Here is a 25,393-nt window from a genome sequence, read left to right on the forward strand (position 1 = left end):
TTTTCCTTCAAAGGGCTGAAGACCTACTCTCAGAAACACTGAAATCCTTTCTGGAATGGCCTTCAGGAACCACACAAGCAAACGCATCAGTATTTTGGAGCCACAGCTTAGGTTATTAACTAGAAATCCTACTACACAACTTCATCTTCCTAAGTAGTCCGTTACGGGAGACAGTCACATTTACCTTTGATGGTCTCAAAGGATAAGGATTCTCTAGAACTGCATATAGGACACCACGCAGAAGAGGGAGTGTTGTGACCACCCAAGGATGTGATTTCTTTTTTTCAATTTTTTTTAATATTTATTTTTGAGAGAGAGAGAGAGAGAGAGAGAGAGAGAGAGGGAGGATGGATATGAACAAATGAGGGGCAGAGAGAGGGGGAGGGAGACACAGGATCTGAAGCAGGTTCCAGGCTCTGAGCTGTCAGCACAGAGCCCGACGTGGGACTTGAATTCACGAACTGTGAAATCATGACCTGAGCTGAAGTCGGACACTTAACTGACCGAGACACCCAGGGGCCCCTGTGATGTGCTTTTAATAACTGAACTGGAGAAAGGTCACAGGGAAGGGGCCGTGCCAAGGGAGACTGAAGTATTTTAATAAGCACTAAAGCCGCACTAAAGCCACACTAACGGGTGACAGCTGAGTAAGAAAAGCCTGGCCAGTCTTCTAGCATGCAGATGTTCCTGAATCTCGGGTTCTGGACACAACTTAAGTCCTAGCAGTGGGAAGCTTGCCCCAACACAAATGTCCACAGTGAATGGCCCCCAATTTCACGATCTAGGCACCAGCCTCATGGGCATCAGCAGCTGGGAATCAGCGTTTGGCTTTTAAGCAAGGCCAAAAAAGTACAGTGTGGCCCCTTGATTTTTGATCTTCCAACCCTTCCACCAATTTTTTGTAAGTACTTAGTTCCCTGTATTAAATCCCTTTTCGGGTCAAACACATAAGAGTGGTTCCTATTCGTGGCACTCAACACTATACAGAATACAGGATTCTACAGATTTGGGAACGTCGTCTGAAAGGACGTAGTACGTTGCAACAAAACCCTGTGTGTGCATACACTTCCCTTGTTATCTATTTTCCCATCATTTCAGAGAATGAGTAATATTCTAAGGTTGGCAATCTAATACGATGCAATAAATATAAATCCCATGGCAGCTGTGGGAGGCTGGGCTGCAATATGGAAATGAAAACATACACAACTTCCCCCGAAGAAGAAAAAATTTGGGAAGTTTGCGCTGGGAGGCAAAGAGGAGACGTTAATTATATGGATGTCTAGGAGTCAAAGGGCAGAAGTATGGTCCGTGCTATCCACTCCTGTGGCCACTGGTCACATGTAGGTATTGAGCATCTGAAATATAGCTAGTGTGGAGATAGAAACCATTTGTTTTTTAACTTTATTTATTTATTTTGAAAGAGTGTACAAGTGCAAGCAAGGGAGGGGAAGAGGGAGAAGGAGAGAGAATCCCAAGCATGCAGAGATCACGACCAAAGCTGGAATCAAGAGTCAAATGCCTTTTTTTTTTTTTTTTAGTATTTATTTATTTGTTTATAGTATTTATTTTTGAGAGAGACAGAGGCACAGAGAGACAGAGAGAACGTGCATGGGGGAGGGGCAGAGAGACGTGGGGACAAAGGATCTGAAGCGGGCTCTGCACTGAGAGCCCGATGTGGGACTTGAACTCACGAACCAGGAGATAGTGACCTGAGCTGAAGACGGATGTTTAACCAACTGAGCCACCCAAGCGCCCCAGAGAAGGAAATCATTTTTAATTTTAAGTCAACTGAAAGCTGAACGTTCAACAATTTTATATAAATTTTTGAAATATTTGGGGATATATTCTCGGGGGGGGGGGGGGGCGGTCAAACATATGAAAATTAATCTTCCCTGCCTTTAGATTACTTAATGAAGCTCTAAAACACTAAATCTACACGCAAAACGTAGGTATTAACTACATAAAACTACACTACATAAAGAGCACTTTAGTAAGGTCCCAGGGTGGGGAGCAAGACCACTGAAAACAGTAGTATGAATACAGACAATACTCGGAAATTAAGAAACTGATCCAGGGATACACGTCCTATTTGTAAAGTGGAGGTGGGTGAATGACCACACTTGAAAAGGACGGGAAATTCAAAACAAAAACTCTCAATTACAGAACCGCGTGTAAAATTAATAGAAGAGAGGCCTCTTAAATATAAGCTTACTCTTGGTGGAGCTCCTATTTTTCAATGGCCCTAAGTCCACGAAGGAGAATAAAGAGAGGGAGGGCAGAATGGAAATTCATCCATTCATTTTCTTTTTTCTGTAATTTTTCTTCAAGTTTTTATCACCTGTTCACTTTCTTAACACCTACCATGTGCCGGGGCCCTGGGGATACAGGCATCATCACACAAAATCTAAATTCAGGTGAGGAGGTCGACCGACAAACACACACGGATCAGTCAGGATGCGCAAAGAAGACACCTCGCACTTGTCGGGCAAGGAAAAAAGTGACGGGGAGGACAGTGGAGATGAATCAATGGGGACAGAAAGCAAAGCTTCCAACCACTACATGAAGGAAAACCAACCTGGAATGTGCAATTGACCTGAAAACAAAAGCCAAAACCAGGTGGTGGTGGTGGTGCTGGTCAAGGAGGAGGAAGAAGAAGGGTTGTTTTCAAGCTGTATTTGGATCAAGGGGGAAACAAGTGAGGGCTACACACAGTCAGGTGAGGCAGGGGCAGACCGTGCAGTTCGGTACAGAACAAGATCTTCCGTATTTGCTGCACGAGTAAGCAGCTAGTGAGGGAGTGAATGACTTAGCAGAGAAAAGTTCAATGACAGCTATATTCCCGCCCCTCTGACAATAATCACCTCGGCAGATTATACACCTGATTCTCAAAATCGACCATGAATCAGAAGCCGGTTTCCAAACAGAGTCCCCGGGGCCTCGCCCCCAGCCTGTCCCTATTCTCACAAGTCCCCACAGGATGCTGATGCTTGCTGCCTTGGCTGGTCTGCAGCCCACATTTTGAGAACCACTATTGTAGGGGAAAGCAAGGTTCACACCAGAAGACCGAGGGGCCTGAGCCACTGTGAGGCTCTGTGCAAGTGTGAACCAGAGGGGACGAAACCGAAGAGGACTGCACAGCCTATCACGACACAAATCAAAGTAAGGCGTCCAACCCCACAGTTCTGTTGGGCCATTCTTCCACCTTTCATCGGGGATTTCTGCGAAGGGAAAGAAGGTTCTTTACACAACTTCGCACAAAGCTCAAAGAGTGGCCCAATGGCAAATAATACCGAGGGAAAAAAAGTAGCGCTCCGGTGGGGGAGGAAGAGCGTTCAGGGGCGCCTGGGTGGCTCAGTCGGTTAAGCGTCCGACTCTTGGCTTCAGCTCAGGTCATGATCTCGTGGTTCGTGAGATCTGTCTGGCTCCACCTGGCACTGCGGGGGCCGCTTAGGAGTCTTTCTATCCCTTTCTCCCTCTCTCTCAACGGAAAAAAAGCTTACAAAGAAGTAAATGTAAAAAGACACAGGATGTTTTTCTCCCCTCCAAAAGTCGGACAAGTGCAAAGTCAGAGGAACCGGATTATCAAATTTTACACCCATTTCAGAGACAGAAGTCTGACTCGCTTTCCTGATCAGGGAAACTGGGGCCCGTACAGCGGGAACTGATTGCCTGTCAATGCAAATGGAAGCAGCTCGGCTTTTCACGGCCTTTTGAAGGGCCAAGACCAATTTGTGCTGCACACAACCGACTTTCAATTTCAGTCTTCCCGTCCTGTACAGCGAAGATTTATTTTTAGTTAAGCGGTCTACATGGCTGGACAGACCTGGGTTTCTTTTGTGTTCCCCAACCCCCACCTACTGTCACACCTCTGGTGTAGCGGCCACCCCATTTCATTTTGAGTGTTTTAACCCAAATCATACTGCCTGCCCAATCCACAAGAGCTAGGTCAGCAAGATGCAATACAATTTCACAGGGCAGAAGAGCCATTATCAGAACATTAGGCAAGCTAACGCACACTGCCTTTTCTTCTCCCTAACAAAGCCCTGCCGTCAATTTTTTGAATTATTATTTTTAGCTGATGAGAAACAACAAAAACAGCATCCCCTCCTTCAAAGACACCAAATGATTTTATTTTCCCCAACCCCTCCCCTCCGACAAACCCATACCTTCACTGGGAGAGGAGGTTAAACAGAGGAAATTGAATGGCCCAAAGATTCCCTTCTCCCCATATTAGCACGTGTTCTCCTCGATTAATATTCAGTAGGTTGAACTTAAATTAAACCACGTCTATTGTCTTTCACAAAAGCAATAAATATGAGCTGAAAATTCCAAACCACCGCGAGGGAAGGCCGCTTGGGGACCGCCTGCAACCCTGGCTAGCCACCAGCAGCTGACAGGAGGGGCAGGTCACAGGCCTGAGACCACTCGGCCACCATGACCACAGTGTCCGTTCTCACACGCGGAGAACCCCAAAGAATCGAGTGTGACAGAATGGAGCCATCAAATTCCGGAGCTTTTCAGCCTATCTCCCAAATTAGCAAGAAATGAAAAGGCTTTCAAGGCAAGACACCAGAACTGGCTTCTTTTCTATGCCTGGGACAGCATCAGCAGAGGGTTAAGAAGAAATCCTGTCCTTTGGACGGCTGGAGATGTACAAGTAGGAGCTCCCTCTTGCCTGAACACAGGGGGGTGGGAAAATCCAAACACAAACAAGGCCAAAGCCCATTAGCTCAAGAACTCCAGCTTAAACAACCGAGGAGAGCTATAGATTTTAGAACACCAGCGCAGGAAGAGATGGGAATCCTTTGCTAACATGGGGAGAAGGGGGCGAGGGAGCCTTAAAATGCGCAGCCCTTATAATTTTATGTCTTAGACACAAAGAAGTTTCACCAGCCATCCCGTTAGCTGCACGTCCATAACAAAATACAAAACCAAAGGAAAATCGAATGCCTCTGTTTCACAAAAAGCAGTGCCTAAAGATGGGTTAAAGTGAGGGGGGAGAAAATAAGGAGACCTTTGAAGCTGTTCCCTAGCTTCCAAAACATCTGGAGCACACCAAACGTATTAGCATATTAGGGAGAGGCCATGTATTGGGCTTTGTTGTAGAAGAGATGCACAAAAGGTAATTCTGTATTATACAGCCCAATGCCCGTCTGTCACCCTGTCACTGCGAGACAAGGTATCACATTACATATTAAACAGTCAAGCATCCAAAGAGAGCTTTCATTTTCAGCTGCAGCGCGTGCGTGCGTGCGTGTGTGTGTGTGTGTGTGTGTGTGTGTGTGTGTGTTGGGGGATGGGGATGGCTGGCACACTTTGAGGTGAGAGAAAAATTAGAAAAAGAATCCCCTTGTCAAAGTAGGACCCTCCCTGAGATATTCAGAGTGCACAATCTAGTGTCATTACCAGTGAAAACTAAAGTCTGTTTTTCACCCAAATTGTCAAAGAAAAAAAAATAAAACTGGTTTGCTTTTTGCTTTGGGGTGCCAGGGAAAATCTGGCTTGGGCCAGCTTTGCAGGTTCAACAGGAATTCAGACTTTAAACCCAACCCTATACACTTGGGTCAGCAGCTAAGCGTTTGGATGGATGTTAGGGTTCCATGGAACGGGGCGGGCAGCGCAGAGGTGTGCCAAGCCGAGCCCAGGCTGGTCCACGGACATCCTCACCACATCAAAACGCTGCGGTGAGAGCAAATGACAGTTGGGAGGCATGGTGTCACTGCCACACTCATGGTCAACGAAGCACAAATGAAAGTGGTTTAACACCTCGGCTTGTGGAAAATAATCATCCCTTCCCTCAGGAGACTGGCCCCTGGGCAGATAGGGCTCCCCTTTGTCAGCTATGGAGATTTCCCATTCCAACCAAGAAAATGCAATCCAAAAATAACCCCAATGACCCCTCACGAGAGCCCCAAGATAAAGAGACAACACAGGTTTTTGCTAGTTTAACACCCAACAAGTAAATAGACAGATAAATCCCACAGGAGTCCTTTACCACCACTACTCTTGCCCTACAAAACCTTCCTGGACAATCTGAACCTCCTTTGCAGGCTCAAGATTTTGAAAAAGAGGTTAGCAAAAAAAAAAAAAAAAAAAAAAAACAAAAAACAAAAAAAACAAAAAACAAAAAACCAGAAACAAACAAAAAAACAAAACAAAACAAAAAACAGAAAACGGATACAGTGACAATTAACATGGAGAAGGTGGGCCACCGGACAGGCAAAGAAGATGTCTGCTTCTATCCTTTCTTCCTATTTCAGATTTCAGCAGATACCTAAACTGCAGACAGACGAGTGGGGAAGAGAGACAGAACCCTTGAGCCCAGAGGGCAACCCCTCACCTTGAGGCACAAAGGAGCAGGCCAGCAGACAGGGCACCTGCACACACAGGAAGGGTGAGCGCATGGCTGATTAGCACAAAAACAGGCCCTATTCTGGCGGTCTAGACCCCAAACGAGTGAGCACCACCAGAGCTCATCAGGAGACAAAAGACTTCTCCTTCCCACGTCCTGACCCAGCAGTCACCAGAAGAAAGAAAACAACCCTCGTGGAAAGGCTCCAACAACCACCGCCAGAGAGCCACGGTCGGACTTGGATACAAAAATCACTCGGTGGGAAGGATCTGTGGTCTCTAGGAGAGATTTCTGGATCAGCCTGGGCAGCTATTGGAACTCCGAGGATGACAATGGCGAGCAAGGTGTACTGTGCGTTTTGGAACAGCCCCCTTGCTTGTTTAGGCCACGGTTTTTAGAACATCACAACAGGTAGAGGATCTTCAATAACAGTAATAACTGCCGGAAATAGAAACATCCATGTTTCTCCACAATGAGAAAGAAGCGCTCCCCACTTGTGCGTCAATTACTCCTCCATCCCGGGCCTTAACTCCTCTGGGTCCAAGCCCCAGCCCGATACCTTATTGATTTCACGCGGGCAAACCAGGCAAAACATGCCCACCAGGCGACCTAGTGTAACTGTCCGTCCAGAGCGTGAATCCTTGGAATCCCCGAGGACACGCAACTCCAGCTTCTATCGGCTGAGTAGAAGGGTTCTGCTGTACAAACGACCCAGGACCGAACACCCTGGAGGTGGAAAACCGCCTTCCACATATGGAGGAAAAGTGATTAGAGAGGATGTTGGATTTAGGCCGGCGTGGGGACGGCGCTATAGAACAATGGCATCACTGCAGAGCATGGAACTTAAGAGTCAATACACAGGAGAGGTAAACACAGGGCATTTTTAGAGATATTCTTTTCAATCGGTTAATGAGACCAACACATTCAAAGTTTTACATTCAGATAACCGGACATGCCAAAAAATCCGATTTCTCCTGAATCATGTAACTTGCACTTCTCAAAACGGAGATATCCAGATACATATACAGTATGTTCCTGGATAGCCAGGGATATTCTACCTTTAAGTAATTACCATACGCGTGTGTATTTATCTTTCAAGCTGAAGATCACCAACTGCATTTACCCCACAGGTGGGTTACCAAACAAAATGGGCTCTCAAATATTAAGTCTCTACAAAGTTACGCAAAGCTGGCTTCAATGCAAATCAACAAATCCCATAAAGTTACTAGTTTGTGCCGATAACCAGGCACAACTCCCAAATACTTTGTCTTGACATCACAATCTGTAGATAAGAGCCACACCCTTAACCCTCAGACCTCTCTGGCTGCTTTTTCTCCCTAACACAACAAAAATGAACCCCACAGAAGTTCTCCAGCAAGACTGGGAGGGGCAGAAGTTTCCCCGTGACCTCATTACCTCACTCACAAATCAAACTGCACACCTACTTTTCAGACGAACATAATAAAAAAAGGATTAAGTGGGCTACTCGAAATTAAAAAAAAAAAGAAAATTTAAAACTGCTGACAGCAAGCAAGTTCAGAGAGGCCTACTCCCTCCCAGACCAACATTCTTTCTCCTACTGAAACCTAATGGAAGCAACACAGAAAGCAGAACTCTAGGAACACGGCCACAGAATCTGCAAACATCGGAGGCACCTAAAATTGATGGTTCCTAAAATTCATCTGTGTTTATGTCTAGTAATGCAGACACAGACTAATGCACGAAACATGGGAGAAACACCGACAGCACTCGGGGTTCAAAGCTTTAAGGGCTGACCTAGAATCACTCAGCATCTATTTACATGCCTCAGTTTCCTCCATCTTTCAAGGAAGGAAGACAAGAGACAGAGAAGCAAAGTATTAAGGGAAACAACACCATGCATGCTGTTGATGAAGGAAACCAAAGCCATGGTGAGGAAAAACTAATTAACTTTAATCAAACATCTATTTTTAAATGCTGGGAAATGATCACATAAACTGGCAATAAAATAAAGGGACCAGCCATAGCTGGATGGCGTTCAGTCCCCAGAGAAACGTCTAAATTCATACAAGCCTGGCTAAAACTGCAGATTTGTCCAAAATGGTCAACAGAGCTGAATGCTTTAAGAACGACATTAATTCTCTCTTGTAAATTTCCACAGTGCCTTTGCAGGAGCCACCATTGCCCCCAGGGAGGAGATCACAGCTAAAAGAATATTAATATTAAGCAATTGCAACACTTTTTACATACTCCTATACATATACATCTAGCACCTTGCCATCCATAATGGATTTAATCAGGACCCCAGCAGGGAAAAAAAACCACAAAAGGCCTATTTCTCCAACAAAAGCCATAGCAGCCTGAAACAAACCTAGAGCTATTTGGTTTTTATTTTATTTATAGGAACAGACCTTCTATCCCAGGTTCCTCAAGATAAGCCACCAAAAACTGCACCTGACAGACCCGTGGAGCAGCCATCCTCCTCAGAGCCGGATCATTGCAGAGAGACAGAGAGGAAGAAGGACAGAGGGAGGGAGGGAGGGAGGGAGGAAGGGGGGAGGGAGGGCGAGCGCGGCGAGCGCGGCTCCAGAGCACTTGTCAACAATCCACCCCTGTACGTAATAAGCAGGCGGCAGTGCAGATTCCGGCAGTGCAGATTCCGCGCGGCAATAGGACGGCCGCACAGCCCTGGGCCGGGGGGGAGGGGAGGTGCCGGGGAGGGAAGGTTATTTATGTGTGGGGGAGGGAACCCAACACCGAAGAGGAGGGGTCTGGGGCGCTTTCTCCCCCTCCTGATAAATTGAGGGGGGAAAAAAAAAAAGGAAAAGAGCGACTAGCTTTTCTCCATCCGGCAATTTCCCCAATCTGCAATGCAGACAATTCCTTATTTGAGAATTTCTGACATTGGGGGGTGGGGGGGTGGGGGGGAGACGGGACACATTTGATGGGGCGGTCAGTGTAATTGTCCACACTTCTGTGCCCAGTCTGTCAGACCGCCCCCGCCATGCACACACTGCACCCCCGTGGACAGCAGGGGGTCCGTGGCACATTTTCAATGGCATCCCTTTTTAATATCCTAATCTGTGTCATTCAGCACTTGCCTTTTATTTATTTTTATTTGTTTTTTTGGCTGGGAAACCTGGGCAGCGATCCAGACAGACTGCAGAAATCTCCCTCCACATGCTCCTCCTCCAGCCTGCCCTCCCCTCCTCCCTCCAATTCCGGCTACCAGGGTGCTTTATTACTTCTGTGATGACCACCGCTGCCCTCCCCACCCCCAGCCCGCGGAGGGCCCTCCTCCACGCACGTAAATTCATCTAATCTAATAACACAGAAGCTGTTTCTCCTCATTGTTTCTTGAGGATCTGTCACAAAACAGGCTCTGTGGCCTGGCAGCTGGGGGGGGGGGGGGGGGGGGGGGAGAGGCAAGAATCCAACAAGGCTGGCCAGCTCCCCTGGCCCCGATAACTGGAGTGTGCATCTTCCTTCATTTGTCATAAAGCTATTTGATTTTAAAAGTCCCTTCTGTTGAAGCTTTTGAACTTCATCTGGCGATTATAATGTCCGAAACAGTGCTCTGAACACCATCCCACACTAGTTAGTTGTTGTTTAACCACTGAAAGAGCCCCTTCTGGGCTTTACACACGTTAGCTTATTACTTAAGACCTCACAAAAACCCTGAAAGCAGACGCTAGCTTTGCTCACGGACAACTGCCCAGATCTGGTGATTATTCTTTCCACGATGGCAATCTCCTGTTTCCTAAATCACCAAGGCTTATCTACCTCCCTCGCTTTTAAACAAACAAACAAAAATTATCAGGAGGTAGATGATGGTCTTTCCTAATTTCTACTTGCTATCCATGACTTTAAAATCAGTATTCCAAGTTGGGCCTTAGAGACAATCTAGCATAATCCCCCACTTTGCAGATAAGCAAACTGAGGCTTATGCAGGTACGGTTCTTAACCAAGATCAGAACTAGTTCCTCATAAGGTCTCAACAGAAGGTCATCCAGGAATCCTGGGGTATCTGGGGATGGGGCATGCTAGCCCAGTGGAAAAACCTCAGGATACAATTCCCTGTAGAAGTCACAGGGATGGAAAATCCCTCTCCAATCCTATTCTGCTCGGTAAGAGCCCACAGAGCAGACCCTCATTTGGTTCTCTCTGGTGCAGTATATCCCCAGAATGTTCAACAACTGTTTGTCATGTATCCCACTGCCGCATAAGTCATATAGTCAATTAAAGGATATTTAAGGGATGACTATTTGGCTTTTTTCCTCTTTCCACTGAGACTTGGCTTTTAGAGCCCTCAGTAATCAAAAGCACCCAACACAGAACTGGAAGTACGGTCCGGTACTTCTGAGAAAAGGTAAGAAAGAAAGCAGGAACCACAAGACCCAAAATAACTGGCCAGAGACACAGCTTGGTGGGGGGGGGGGGGGTCATGTATGGATACTGGTCATCCTTAACATCCCCAGCTCTGACGCCTCCCACATGGGAGTGTACATAGCCATCTGTGTCTTTTTTTTTTTTTTTTTTTTTTTTTTTTTAAATCTCTACTCTCCTTGACTTCATTGCTTCTTCCTCTTCCCATTGTCTGGAAAGTAACTAGGTACCTAAAATTTAAGAAGGTAAGACCTAATAACAGCGTTGGCCCAGACTTCTTTTACTTCCAAGACCATCATCAGGATTGGATCGTGCACGCCATATTCCCTGAAACGCATGCTTAGTTAGCCCTAAGTGTCCACTTTTCTGACCTGTGCTCTGCTGCTGGGTCAGGAAAAGAGCTGAAAAACTCTTGCCTATGCACTCCAGTAGCTTCTGGACGGTTTCGATAAAACGCTGGTTAACCAAAGAGGAAATGCATCAACAGTACCAGATACATGGACTTACAGCAGCCTCTGGGGGACACGTAATAAAACAGAACAGGATTCTGCTTCTGAACAAAAATACCACGTTCAATACTGAAATTCCCAGCAACAGTGGGTAGAAAAGCAGAGGAGACGGGCCAGGATTGCAAGGGCGGTTTCTTTCTTCGTATGACTGACGGCACCACCAGCAAAGTTTTTAACATTCAAAGATCTGAGCAAGTCCAAAGTTTTAAATGAAGACTCCCAAAATATCGACGTCAGCCTCCCTGCTTTAGTTTAGTATCCAAAATACCTGTAAATCCACAGCCAAACCCAATTACTAAAACATTACCTATATGCTTCCGCCTACCCCATGCTTCATTATTTTTGTTAAGTTCTACTTCTTAGGTATGTGTATTTGTGCTGTATTATTTCACTGTGCTTGATTCCAAACTTCACGAAAAGGGGATCGCTCTGGGTTAAGTCTTAGGGGATTTGTTTTTCACCACCACCCCCCCCAACTCAACATGAGGTTACTAAGATCACCTATCCATGATTTTGCTTATTCTTTGCCTATTTTCACTGTTGTTCGTCACACTCCCCCGTAGGAATATTCCACACTTTCTTTTGATAACCTCCTCCAAGGACATCGAAGTATTGCCAGTTGGTTGCTATCAGGAACAGCGCTGCAAACATCCCTCTGCCTGTCCCCTGGAAAGCACACACTGGACTTGCTCTGGGATGCTGACCGAGAAGTAACAACCATCGGATATCCTTGCATATGCAAATCAAATTTACAAGTTCATGGAAACTGGTTTCCAAAGCAGGGGTCAATTTCTGCTTGCATATCATTGTAATCTCTAAATGCTTAAATATAAAGACCTATTACTTAGGGTTGGGGACAACAAAGGACTCCAACTGCTACTTCCCAAGAGATCAGAATTTCAAGAAGGGGCCCCATCCTAAGAACTGCTATGCGGCCAGCCAGCTACATGGCCACCGTCCACCTAATTATCACCTAAACGCCAGGACATCCAAGGACACGCTGTGCTCCTGGGAGCTTCAGAACAGAGGACCTACCTGCATGTGCAGCCATTTCATTACCTCCCACTTGGGTCAACTCCAGCAGCCCCACCGACTACCTTGGCATTTTGAAAGTAAGTGACTGGAGCAAACCCCAATCTAGGATTTGGATAAAACGTGAGAGTGCAATTCACTTGCACATCTTCATCAAATGTGGAGATCTAATACTGCTGTGTTGAGTAATTAAAGAAGCTGCTTCGTACGCATGAAGACTTGTTTTATTCATGTATCCAATCAAGGAAGTCAGCTCACGTTGAGAGCTGGGACCTAACTCATAAAGGAAAGACAGGCCTTACAGAGTTAGGGCACGTCAGCAAGTACTTATCATCCATGATCCGCTTCCAAAAGTTCTCCCATTTCCTGCCACCTACAGAAGTTACCGCATACAAAAGGCGACACCTTAACAATCCAATATCCAAAAACACGCTCATCACAAAGAAAGGATAGGGTGAAGTGGGTTGCCCGGCACAAGGGAAGGATGTACAAGGTTGTCGAGTCTGAGAATTTTACATAGGAAATAGAGGGTTTTTTAAATGATCACGCTGCATTAGCCATGTATTGATAAAGACACATCTGTAATTTGGGCTGAACTACGTAATACTGATCGTATCACCTATGCTGTGATAAAAAGCCAAAGCAGAAAAGTGATCCGCAGGGCTAATATTTGACTTTCAGAAGTATTATTTAAGTGTGGGCCCTTTACAGCAGCCAACATGATAATAATAAACATTACTTGTTAGAATTCTATTTAAGTAAAAGTTAATACACTGGCACTATACCAAAAGGAATTAGGTACATACAGAGTCTGGCTTGGACTCTTTCCAAGAGGGCTTGGTAATTCCTGAAGAACCAACAGCGTTCAACTATATAATTCATGTGGCTGGCCCTATAGCCAACGTGACTTCAAGGCCACACTGTACAATTATAAAATAATACCAATAATTATAAGACACAGTAGGGAGATCGAGGCTGGGTGACTGAATGTATATTAACTAGTGAATGGTTGCTATGGATTTAGTCACTAACACCAATGAAGGCACCACAATTAAAACAGGAAGTTCAAATTAAGAAGCTCCTAGAAAAGGCAATGTTCCATCAGGTTTTTCTTAACAATAACAACAACAACAACAACAGCAAAATGGGCAATTGGGTGGCTCAGTGGGTTAAGTGTCCCTTTGGCTCATACCATGATCTCACAGTTCGTGGATTTGAGCCCAACATCGGGCTCTCTGTTGTCAGCTCAGACTCATCCTCTGCTCTCTTCTCTATCTGCCCCTCCCCCTGCTCACTCTTTTTTCTCTCTCAAAATAAGCATTAAAAAAATTTAATAAACAAAGAAAACTGATTTGGTAAACATCTAGTACTAAAGAACCTTCTTGGTTCACAGCACACGCAGCACAATTTGGAAAAGGCTGCCTGGTTCCAATCCTACTCTTCATCAAGTGTGTGAACCTAAGGGGAGGATCAGAGAACGTCCTCAGATTCCTCTGTAAAATGGACAGAAGGACAACTGTGACTGGTTAAGTTAAGGCATTCATTATTTACGTAAAAGGGTTAGCAGTACATAGTAAGCACTGGATAAGAGCTACCTATAGGACTCAATAAATGTTGGTGCTAATGAATTATATTTTTAATTATTTGGTTGTAAAAAGACAAGACAAAATATGCTTTGGCTCTCAATATATATATATATTTTTTAAATTTTTTTTCAACGGTTTTTTATTTATTTTTGGGACAGAGAGACACAGAGCATGAACGGGGGAGGGGCGGAGAGAGAGGGAGACACAGAATTGGAAACAGGCTCCAGGCTCCGAGCCATCAGCCCAGAGCCTGAAGCGGGCCTCAAACTCGCGGGCCTCAAACTCACGGACCGCGAGATCGTGACCTGGCTGAAGTCGGACGCTTAACCGACTGCACCACCCAGGCGCCCTGCAATATATTTTTTAAAAGACTCCAGTAATGGATTTGTAAAGAGGTAAACACAGAAATGATGACAAGTTAGAAAAGATTAGAATGTTGAGATTTTGAGAACATGACCTGCAGAAGTATCAAGTAAAATTCAACCACAGTTACAATATGGTCATTTGACCTACTTAGAAAGAAATGAATAATGGAAAACTAGGTTTGAGAAGGACTGACAGGTCCTTCTCAGCTAACTCAGGTCACAATTAAAGAGTTCATCTCCTTCCCCAATCTGATTCTGACAAAACCCCTATTCCCATGTGCTGCTAGGGTGGGAACAAATTGATAAAATATTTCTGGAGAGCAACGTGATCACAGATGCCAATTTGTTTTAAAGTCTGTAATTCAGCAAGCTCACTTCTAAAAAGTAATACTATGATATTAATGAGAAAAGCAAAGATTTACGTGCAAGGATTTCAACATAGTTTAACAATTCTGTTGCCCCTTTTCACTGGTTCAAATTCTATCTGCATCCAGTTAAAAAAAATTAAAGGCACCCAGCTGGATCAGTCGGTGAAGTGCACGCCTCTTGATCTTGGTTGAGTTTGAGCCCCACACTGAGTGCAGAGACTACTTAAAAATAAAATTTTAGGGGAGCCTGCGTGGCTCACTTGGTTGAGCGTCAGACTTCGGCTCAGGTCACGATCTCGCGGCTGGTGGATTCGAGCCCCGCATCGGGCTCTGTGCTGACAGCTCAGAGCCTGGAGCCTGCTTCGGATTCTGTGTCTCCCACCCTCTCTGCCCCTCCCCTGTTCATGCTCTGTCTCTCTCTGTCTCAAAAATAAGTAAAAACATTAAAATTTTAAAAATAAATAAATAAATCAGTCTTTAAAAAACAAAACGCAAAAAAAAAAAAAAAAATTATTTTATATCAGCTTCCTAAGCCATGCAATCCACTAACAATGCCTTGGTTTTGCAACCTGATGGCACCCCCGGGTGCGGCACGAAGAGGTGGAGGCAGCTGGAACCTGCGTGTATCTCTCAAGCCTCTGACTCCATACATGCAGCTCCCTCTTTTGGAATATTCCCTCCTCTGTCTTCCTAGAAAGCTCCTCACCGCCCCCACCCCCCACTCACCTCCAACCCCAGTCAGCCTTCAGGGCTACTTCAAATACCCACAGTGACAAGCAAACATCGACTGTCCTGTTCTCCGAACAAGAGGATTTATTCTTGCTCATCTTAAGAGTCCTCCAAACTAGCATGTGCCTAGAGAAAACTGCTGAGACCCAATAAATACTGCTCAAAGAACAGGCTGCTCCTGCAGACCATTTCAGAGCCTTCAGAGCCTGATGATGCACTCTTACCTTAGAGGCTCCCTTTTACAACTTCCAGAAGAAAAGGTCTCAAAGAATTGTCTTTCAATTTAGAAATATTTGGCTGGGAACACATCTTGTAATTTAGAATACTTGATTTTTCAGCAGTCACTGATCAAAGTTAGGAACTCTTGGGGGAAAAGATCTAATTTTCAAATTTTCAAGTGAAAACATCTTATGAACACTATGTAACTCTCACTAACCTTCCCAATATGTTTTCTAGACATTTAATCCCTTGTTAGTTTCAATGTTAAAGTTCTTCGTTTTAGAGCCAATGATTTCTTCCCGTCTGCAAAACTGTTCAGGTCTTCCTCAAAGAATGACCTTTTATACCCTGCTAACTTACACGAACTCATTTTGTTACTACTGTGTTCAAATAAAAGCCACAGTTAACTATAATCCTCCCACCTTTTCCACAAAGTGAAACTACATCAATCACTTAAAAATTCTGTGTGTATTCTTTGCGGTATTTTCCTTAAAGGTTTCATGTGCCATCCAGGCAACTAATACTGAATAAAGAACATAATTTTTTCAAGATATTACATGTTTAAAAAAAAAAAAAAAAACCCACATTTTCCAAAACTTAGTAACATAAGGAAAGACTCCTAAGGTTTTAAGTTGCAGCGATTCCACTGCATGAAATATTAAATGGGGTTCAAAAGAAATACAAGTATAGAGAAAGGAGATTAGAGGAAATAAGCTAGTTATATAAGAAGTAGTATCCTCTCCAGTGGCAATCTTTATAGTTTTCTGAAATTTCTACGTTTTCTACAATAAATTACTTCTAGGGGTATCTGGGAGGCTCAGTCGGTTAAGCGTCTGACTTCAGCCCAGGCCATGAACTCACAGTTCAGGAGCTGAAGCTCCACATCGGGCTCTGTGCTGACAGCTCAGAGCCCAGAGCCTGCTTGGGATTCCCTCTCTCCCTGCCCCGCCCTGGTTCACGTATGCTCTCAAACGAAATAAACAAATGAATTACTTTAACAACATGTTGGCGGAAAAAAGACATTAATGATTATTTAAATGATATCACAAGGAAAATGGTGTGTTGCCGGATGGAAGTAGTACCAGCCACAAAAGAAGCAGTGACGAAAGCGGGTCTTGAACCACGGACTCCTGTGGAGCTAACAAACAAAGACAAAGTGAAGAACAGCAGACAGTGACAACTCTGAAGCCAGCAGTACGTTGCCATATTGAAGTCAGGGATAATAGGAACACCATGACATTAATACCACAGGCAAAAGGATCCTCGAAAGGCTCAAAACACTAAAAGGCAGGTGAAAAGAATAGGAACATGTTTTCACTCTGTCAGCATTGCCTGCATATACAACATACCATGACGACAGCTAGAAGAAGGTTTCTGAGCTGAACTACACTGGCTATCTAAAAAACCTGCTGCCAAACAACAACAAGACAGAGCTTGAAGACAAAAGGGAAGCAACCACTACGTTCATCCTGTCTCTATAGCTATACATGTTAATACAGTAGCCTGTAGTCACATAAGACTTTTTTTTTTATGTTTATTTTTGAGACAGACAGCTGGGGGGGGGGGGGGGAGACAGAGGGGGGGCAGAGAGTGAGGGAGACACAGAATCCAAAGCAGGCTCCAGGCTCTGAGCTGTCAGCACAGAGCCAGCTGTGAAGCTCAGACTCATCAACCGTGAGATCATGACCTGAGCCGAGGTCAGATGCTCAAATGACTGAGCCACCCAGGTGCCCCCATACTTTTTTTAGTGAACTAAAACTAATCGGACCAGCTAAGTATAAAGGACTCATGGCCTCCTATGTGGCTACCGTACACAATGAAGCCAACCCTGAGCATCCCCATCATTGTGGAAACTTCTACAGGGCAGTGCTCACCTACAGATTCTTCATGAATGTAGTCTCAAGACCCTTTCATCAAGTCTACAGATGGCAACAGTCCCTGGGTCTCTGTGCTGTCCTCTGCTAGAGCTCAGACCGATAAACAGGGCCAGTCAGACAGACGGGCACTTCTTTCCAGGCAGCAGGGTGAAAAAGGACAGGGGAGCAAACAGAGCAGCAAGGAAACAAACCCCCTTCAATCCTGCAGCAGATGGCCCCCTGGTGTCATCAGTCTAGCTTTCAGATGAGGGAAGGAGGGAAAACCACAGGTTAGACCCAGTCATAAAAAGCCACGAGCTTATTCAGTAAACTAAAAACTGCAGAGAAACCCTTAGCAAAGCAATTACCCCAAAAGATGATTTTTAAATCATCAAGGATTTTAGGCAATCCTGATGTAGCTTGAAAGTAAAAGGCCAGCAATCACCACTTAATACTCATGAACAAAGTGCCACATGAAATCGTTCTAACTTAGACTCACATTTTGCTACCCTCAAGGCTATAGGTACAAAGAAAAGTGTAAAAAAAAAAAAAAACAAAAAAAAAAACACCACAAACAGTGGATTCTGGGCTCACTGCCTCGGTTCCTACATATACAAGGGATCCCCAGAAAGAAAGCACCAGCCTGCATTCATTCCTGTATGCATGTATGCAGGTGGGGGTTGAGGGATGGGAGAAGCTTCATATGCCACAAAGAAAACATGGTGGCCACAGAGGATGCCAGTCTTCTAGAGCTTTCCACTCTCCCCCAAATTCTGGAAAAGCATCCCAATGTTTCCTAGAGAAGGATCTGGCAATTAAAAAGAACACCATGGAACACCAGGGTGGCTCAGTGCGTTAAGCAGCCAGCCCTTCATTTTGGCTCAGGTCATGATCTCTGGGCTCGGGAGACAAAGGCCTGCATAGGGCTCCATGCTGATAGCAAGGAGCCTGCTTGGGATTCTCTCTCCCCCCCTTTCCAGCCCTTCCCCACTCACTCAACTCTGTCAAAATAGATAAACAACAACAACCACACGCAAAAAAAAAAAAAAAAAGAGGGGCACCGGAGTGGCTCAGTCGGTTAAGTATCCCCTTTCTGCTCAGGTCATGATCTGATGGTTCATGAGTTCCAGCCCCACATAGAGCTCACTGGTGTCGGCACTGAGCCCACTTCGGGTTGTCTGTTCCCCTCTCTCTGCCCCTCCCCCACTCGTGTTCTCTCTCTCTTTCCCTCCCTCCCTCCCTCTCTCTAAAATAAACATTTAAAAACAAGAAGGAACGCCACCACAAACAGGCATCATTATAAGCATCAGGCTATCACTCATCATGGAAACAAAACCAAACAGGACAAAGGGAGGTCTCAAGTGTCGTATCTGACATAAGAAACCCACGAAGGGAGGATTGTTCATGGTGGTACCCAGTTACCTGTACAAACAGACCTATAATGACATCAGTGCTCATTACAACGTATCAAATTTTTTGACACATCCGATATTGCTTTAAGTGGCTACAATCCAGGAATTGTGGTCGAATGATTTGACAGATGGTGATGTGAATGGTTACATAACATAGCCTCTATGACTTCTAAAAAGCTGCTGCAAATACAGAAGCCCTAGAATTTTCCTTCCTTGACCCTCCCTTCAAGTTGCACGGCCAGGCTGATGGACTCACGTGGCCACTTTCCCCTTCTGCCTCCCTCCAAGCCTCTCCCCTCCAGCCCAGCTGGCCCAGGTCCTTCTTCCATACCAGCTCAGAAACCTCAGAGAGGACAGAATGGAGACCGCTGTGCACTGCTCGGGTCACCCGCCCCCCCAAGACACCAACCCCTGCTACTGCTATTGGGGCAGGTTTTCCCGACACCACTAAGGAATGCCCTACTGGGGAAAACTAGGGTTCGCTTCCTTCTAGCTCGGTCAGAGTTTCTGCTCTCCAACGCCTAGGGTGAGGTCTAATTGTAGGATGATGGCATCCAGACCCAGGGAATGGGGCAAACAGATTTTAATACAGTCCCTGAAGTGTGCTTTTATGACACAGCTACAGCTTTTATGGGAAGTAGTTAGGTAATGTGTATCTAGAACCTCGATCACAATTACCCTTTGAATGCTCACTTCCTGCCAGATACTAAGGACTTTAAATAAATCATCTCATTAATCCTAAGAATATTGCCTCTGAGAAAGAAATTACTACTCCACTTACAGAGCTGGGGAACAAGAGCCAAACAGAACGGCCACCTCGTGTGGGTTAGTTCTCTTCACTCTTGGTGGGGCCGTGAGGTCACCCTTTCAGGGATGACAGCGTGACCCTCCCTGCCAATGTCCCCAAGTGGAGATGGAGGGCAGTGGTCTACAGGGGCCCAGAACTGGCAGGAGGCTGAATGCCCCGCAGTTTCCCCCCGGAAGCCTCTAGATCCCTCAGTGTCCACAGCTCCAGGGCCCTGAGCTCAGACCACACGTGCGGGTTTTGTTTTACAGAAGAGAGCTTCCTTGAGGATGCAACATATGGATGCCCCGAGCTCTCTGTGCCCGCCCCCTCCCCCCCACCAGTCAATTCCTCAGACTGAGAGCACTCTGGAGCTCGGTAATTTTTCACAAAGGGGCTAAGAAATTGGAGGAGAAGGTCTGAGGAGTCGGCCAGCCGGAAGGCCAGTATCCTCCCCATCCACTACCAAGAGCAGCCACTTGATGGCAATCTTAACCTATTCCCTTGGAATTCTTCCATAAAGAGCGACCCCAGGAGGGTAAGAGCAACAGAGAATGGGCTGCAGAATGTGGACAGTGCTAGAAAAGGCATCACTGCCTGGCCAGAGGAGGCAGAGGCAGGGGCATAGAAGGATGGATGGAGAAAGCACGCCAACACGCTCCCCTGGGTTATTCTCCTGTCCCCAGACTTCTCTGGGGCCCTGGGTAGAAGCGAGTGTACAGGTTTCTGTAGTCAGACAACTCAGGAAGACGGAAATTTCTCAGGCCCCATGACACAAGCACATCGGGCTTTCCATCAACAGATTGAAGTGCGAGGCAGACAGATGGTAACAAACAGGGTAATAAATCAACAGCAAACTCCTGCTTCTGATCTCAGCACCTTGCCCCCTGAAACCACAGAAAAAACATAAAGCCAAATAATGAAAAAAAGGCAACTTTCCCTCGTTGGGGTGTTACACCTGTTGAATAAAGCAGCCCAGCACTTTTCTTATTTAAATTGTAAATGAGGGGTAAAAAATTAAAAGCTATGTGCTTCTACCTTGGAGAGAAAAGGCTCTCCAGGAAAAAAAAAGGGGGGGGGGGGGTTGGAATACCTTGCAAATTACATTCACCGCATACTTCTATTTTCAGTGGCAGTAAGATTAACATCAAGATGGTGGGAGGAGGGTCACTGTGATCAGAAAACAGTCCGTTGTCTTAACACGGAGGTTTCCCCCACACAGTTCAACCTGGCCCTTTGTGACGGCTTCGTAACTCTTGGCTTCTCGATTTATAAGAAGAGTTCAGGCAGAGAGTGGAGAGTTTGCCAATATTTTCCTCCGAGGGATTCAGAAAGTGCCAGCTGAGAGCCTTCCAACTCACCCTTTAAAACTCTGTAACACTTTCCAACTGAGTAAACTGGAAAGGCCCTTTTCAAATAACACTAGTCTGAAGTTGGGTAACTGCTGAGTGAGGACAGGGTAAAGCCACTCCGGGACAGGATAAGCAATTTGCGGTGCAGATCCCTCTAGAGATCACCAAGCCTTCCTTCGTGCCCAAACAATACACGTGTGTGGTTTCCACTGCTGTGGCACCTGCCCTACTTAGGTCTGCAGAGGATTCGCTGACCTTCTATACCATCACTCCGGAAGGGGAAGCACATGGTTTCAAAAAGGCAGAGAGTCAGAGCCCTTCCTGAATACCCCAATCCCGTCAGAAGGAAGGGATCGTAATTAAGAGAGGTGAAGGTTTCCAGAGTGAGACCTTGAGCTGCCTTCGTGCATCAGAAGGCAACAAAAATCGTTCAGAGCCATGGAAAACTGGAAGGAAGACTCAGCCACGTGGGGCAGCACCAGAAGCTGGCAGGGGACTCCCAGGCACAGATGTCTTTCCCGGTCACCCACCAAGACCAGGTGCCACGCGTGATCAGGATACCCACCCACCTGCCAAAGGGAAACACGGACCCAGTTGCAGGAGTGACCCGAAAGACACTGGCGGGGCGGGTCCCCAGGAAGAGGCCTGATGTGCGGAAAGAGCTGAAACCGTTAGATCCAAAGCAGGAACGAGCCCACGACACTAGTGAAAGGTCAGCAAATGGTAGAGAGGAGGAATGGGCCCCAGGAGCTCTGAAGCTCCAGAAAGAACAGCTCTCCTTGCAGAACACAGGGCAGCCTGGCTGACACACTGGCGACTCTGCTCCTTAACAGGCAGGTCTAAGGTTATAAAATAGCTCATGTTTCCCTCCTGGGCCCCAGACCTCCTCGCAGGAGAGACCTACACTGTTTTATGGTCTTTTAGAAAGAAAATCATGAGGAAGGAAGCGAATTTCGGGACTCTGCAGAAGCACCCTAAAGCCTACAGAGAAAGCTAGAAGGATACAGGTGATTTGGCAGGTGAGATTGAGTAACAAGTTGTAAATTAAGGGATTTATGGGGTGCAGGCTAATTTCCCCCAAAGCATACCCAGTTATCACCCTTCTGGGTTTAAAGATAATCCATACAGGACACTGAACATTTAACGTAGCTCAAGTGGGAACACGTTTTTTTCCAAAAACTAGGTAAAAGGTCCTCTAAATGTGGGGGGAAATGGGATCTGAGAAAGTCCCAAGCAAAACCAAATCGCACTAGTGCATCGTGGTAGATCCGACAGGAATCAAAGCCCCCATCACAGAACCTGAATCACAGAACCCATCACCCATCACAGAACTTGAATCAGGAACCAGCACAGACGGAGACAACACAGGCGGCCTAGATCCACAGGCAGGAGGAGGTGATACACAGGACCGTTTACAAGAGCGTACACAGATAAACTCCATGCCTGGATAAGTGGCCTCTGGCTGAGAGAAGCGCTATCTGGGGACCCCACAGGCACCTCCCTTTCTGTACATGTTGATAAGTAAAACTGGTTGGTACGTATTGCCGTAAATTACACTTACGGCATAGAAAAAGAAACTGAATCCGTGCATAAAATACAAACGAGGGGCGCCTGGGTGGCTCAGTTAAGCATCCGACTCTGGATTTCGGTTCAGGTCATGAATGTGAGACCCATACTGGGCTCTGCACGGACAGCACAGCACAGAGCCCGCCCTCTCCCTCTCTGCCCCTCCCCCGCTCTCTCTCAAAATATGTAAGCTTTAAAATGTATACATACAAATGAAATAAATTCATGTATGACAAAGAAGACTCTTCTACCTCAAATAATGTCATCATTTCTCCCAAACTGACACGGAGACATCCATCCAGGGCCATCTTGATGGGCTTTGAGCCTGGAGCCTGCTTCGGATTCTGTCTCCCTCTCTCTCTGCTCCTCCCCGGCTAGCATGTGCTCTCCGCTCCCCCCCGCCCCCAAAATACACATTAAAAAAATTTTTTTTTAAATAAAAAAATAAAAACCGGAGATTAACTGCATCCAACTGGGAGGAACAAAAACCTCTCCAAGCTCAAACCAGTTCCTAGGGGTTCCTGACATACCAGGAAATCCTTCTAGTACCTCAACACAAAAGGAAACATGTTGCAGATCAAGATGGAAATTAACTGCATCTAAAAAAAACGCAATGAAATTGTCACCACCTCAAAGTTCTTACCCACGTACTAGCATTGGTGCTGTTTGCCACCTCACCCCACTCCCCCAACTCCTAGGTTGAAGACTCAACACCCAATGTGACTGTGTCTGGGCAGAGCTTGTGAGAAGGTGAGAAAAGTAAAGGAGGTCACGATTCGGGGAGGCACTGATCTGACGGGGCGAGTGTCCTCCTAAGAGGAGGAAGAGACACCCGTACACACTCTCCCCCACCGTCAGCCTGGTGAGGACGTGGCCAGTACCCTGGATCCGGACATCCAGCCTCCAGCGTCCAGAACGAGAAACACACTTGCGTTGTTTCAACCACCCCACCCAGTCTAACAGCACATGGTCACGGCAGCCCGAGCTGACTAATACAGACTTCTGCCACAGCCACAAGAAAATGAACGCAAGTGAGCAATCCTCCCGTGCCATCACCCTATGTTTCTGCACCCTCAAGGCCATGGGACAACTCACAGGCTGTGGACAAGAATCCCTCTAACTGAAAACACACTTATTTGGCAGAGAAGGGGTATGGCCCTATGGATGCCTCTTTAGCTTGCCTTTGGAGGAAAGCCAGGTCTGGAACCCCTATTCCAGAATTTCTTGAATTCTATCACCAAGGCCAAGATTTCTTAACGCTCGCAGAATGGCACTACCAGAAAGAGGGGACACCGAACGGGAGAAGCAGAAGAGCTGTTCAAAAGGCCAGTTGTGTGGTCTGGACTTGCACACAGCTGAGAACCAAAACTTTAATGCTGGTTCAAGACAGAGAATCTGTCTGGGGCACCTGGGGGGCTCAGTCAGTTAACCGTCCAACTTCAGCTCAGGTCATGATCTCGCGGTTTAGGAGTTTGAGCCCCACTTTCGGCTCTCTGCTCTCAGCACAGAACCTGCTTCAGATCCTCTGCTTCCCCCCCCCCCCCGCTCCTTCTCTGTTTGTGCACAGTCTCTCACTCCAAGAAATAAAAACATTTAAATAAATTTAAAAAAAAATCTGGCCCACGAATGCCACCATGAGCCGGTGAAGATCTTTTGTGACCATGTCCAGTTGTAGGACTCTTATTCGTGCCCCCAAGCCAGGGCTTCTAAGAGTTGCATACTGGACACACGTGAGCCACTGGCTTTGGGGACCCTTCAAGTCTCCACAGACACTCTCAGGCATCTGGTACATTCTGGGGAAACACCATAAACCCACATATCATCATAAAAGCTCGTGGGGGGAAAAAAAAAAAAATCAAGACAGCCATGGTGACAAACCTCAAATGAACGCATACTTTAAAAGAAGTCAAATGAAATGGAAAGGGAGGGAGCAACATTTCTGGCCTGGTGGGAAAGCCTGGGTCTACACTGGAGCACTGGTCACGTGGGTATATGAGCTTTTTTTAAATACATCGAACTGGGTGCGCCTGGGTGGCTCAGTCGGTTGAGCATCCGACTTCGGCTCAGGTCATGATCTCACGGTCCGTGAGTTGGAGCCCCGTGTCGGGCTCTGTGCAGACGGCTCAGAGCCTGGAGCCTGCTTCGGATTCTGTGTCTCCCTCTCTCTCTGCCCCTCCCCCACTCACACTTTGTCTCACTCTATTTCTCAAAAATAAATAAATGTAAAAAAAAAAATTTTTTTTTTAAATAAATACATCGAACTGTACGAGTAAGATGTGTGATTTCACACGGCGTATTCTTTTCCTCAAAAAATAAAGTGGGGGGGAGGGAGCGGTATGCAAGACTGGAGTCCAGTTCTGGGGGTCAAGTCCTGATTCGCTATGCAGTCTTGTACAAGCTGTGGAATACTGGAGACCCTCTACAAAACCCACAGAACCGGACAGTAATAGGTTGCAATAAAGTTATGAGATTAGAAGCAGTAACTTATTTCTTAAAAGCCTCATTTTAGGGGCACCTGTGTGGCTCAGTTGGTTGACGTCTGACTTTGGCTCACGGTCTCATGGCTCGGGGGTTTGAGCCCCGCATCAGGCTCTGTACTGACAGTGCGGAGCCAGCTTGGGATTCTCTCCCTCCCCTTCTCTCTCTGCCCCCTCCCCTGATCTCTCAGCCTCTCAAAACAAACAAAGAAAAGCCCAATTTTAATTTAAACTTCCAAGCAACATATCTCATACCTGAATAGGCATTCCGCAAATGTGGTTAAGAAAGGGTACAAGGGTGATCCAATTCCAGGAATCTTTATGATAAGACGAGGGTATCACAATTATGAATATGCATTTTGGGGACAGGGAAACCAGCGTGGGCTGTGATCCAGGGAGTAGGTGTGTACATTTCAGAATA

The 25,393-nt window shown here is 46.1% G+C and overlaps 1 protein-coding gene across 7 annotated transcripts in view; it reads right to left on the minus strand.

The window, feature by feature from the left end:
- The window catches only part of JARID2 (jumonji and AT-rich interaction domain containing 2), a 272,742-nt gene that overhangs the window by 114,491 nt on the left and 132,858 nt on the right, over positions 1 to 25,393 (minus strand). The window contains exon 1 of one of the 7 annotated variants that reach the window (XM_019420065.2): positions 8,743 to 8,866. The exons of the other annotated variants lie outside the window; for them this stretch is intronic. Coding sequence (XP_019275610.1) covers positions 8,743 to 8,809 — 67 coding nt within the window. The 5' untranslated portion in view covers positions 8,810 to 8,866. Of the gene's footprint in view, positions 1 to 8,742; positions 8,867 to 25,393 lie in introns of those variants that run through there. 7 annotated transcript variants of the gene reach the window in all.

This window comes from Panthera pardus, unplaced genomic scaffold (assembly GCF_024362965.1).
Source record: "Panthera pardus isolate Hobbes unplaced genomic scaffold, ASM2436296v1 HiC_scaffold_17, whole genome shotgun sequence".
In the NCBI taxonomy this organism is placed as follows: Eukaryota; Metazoa; Chordata; class Mammalia; order Carnivora; family Felidae; genus Panthera; species Panthera pardus.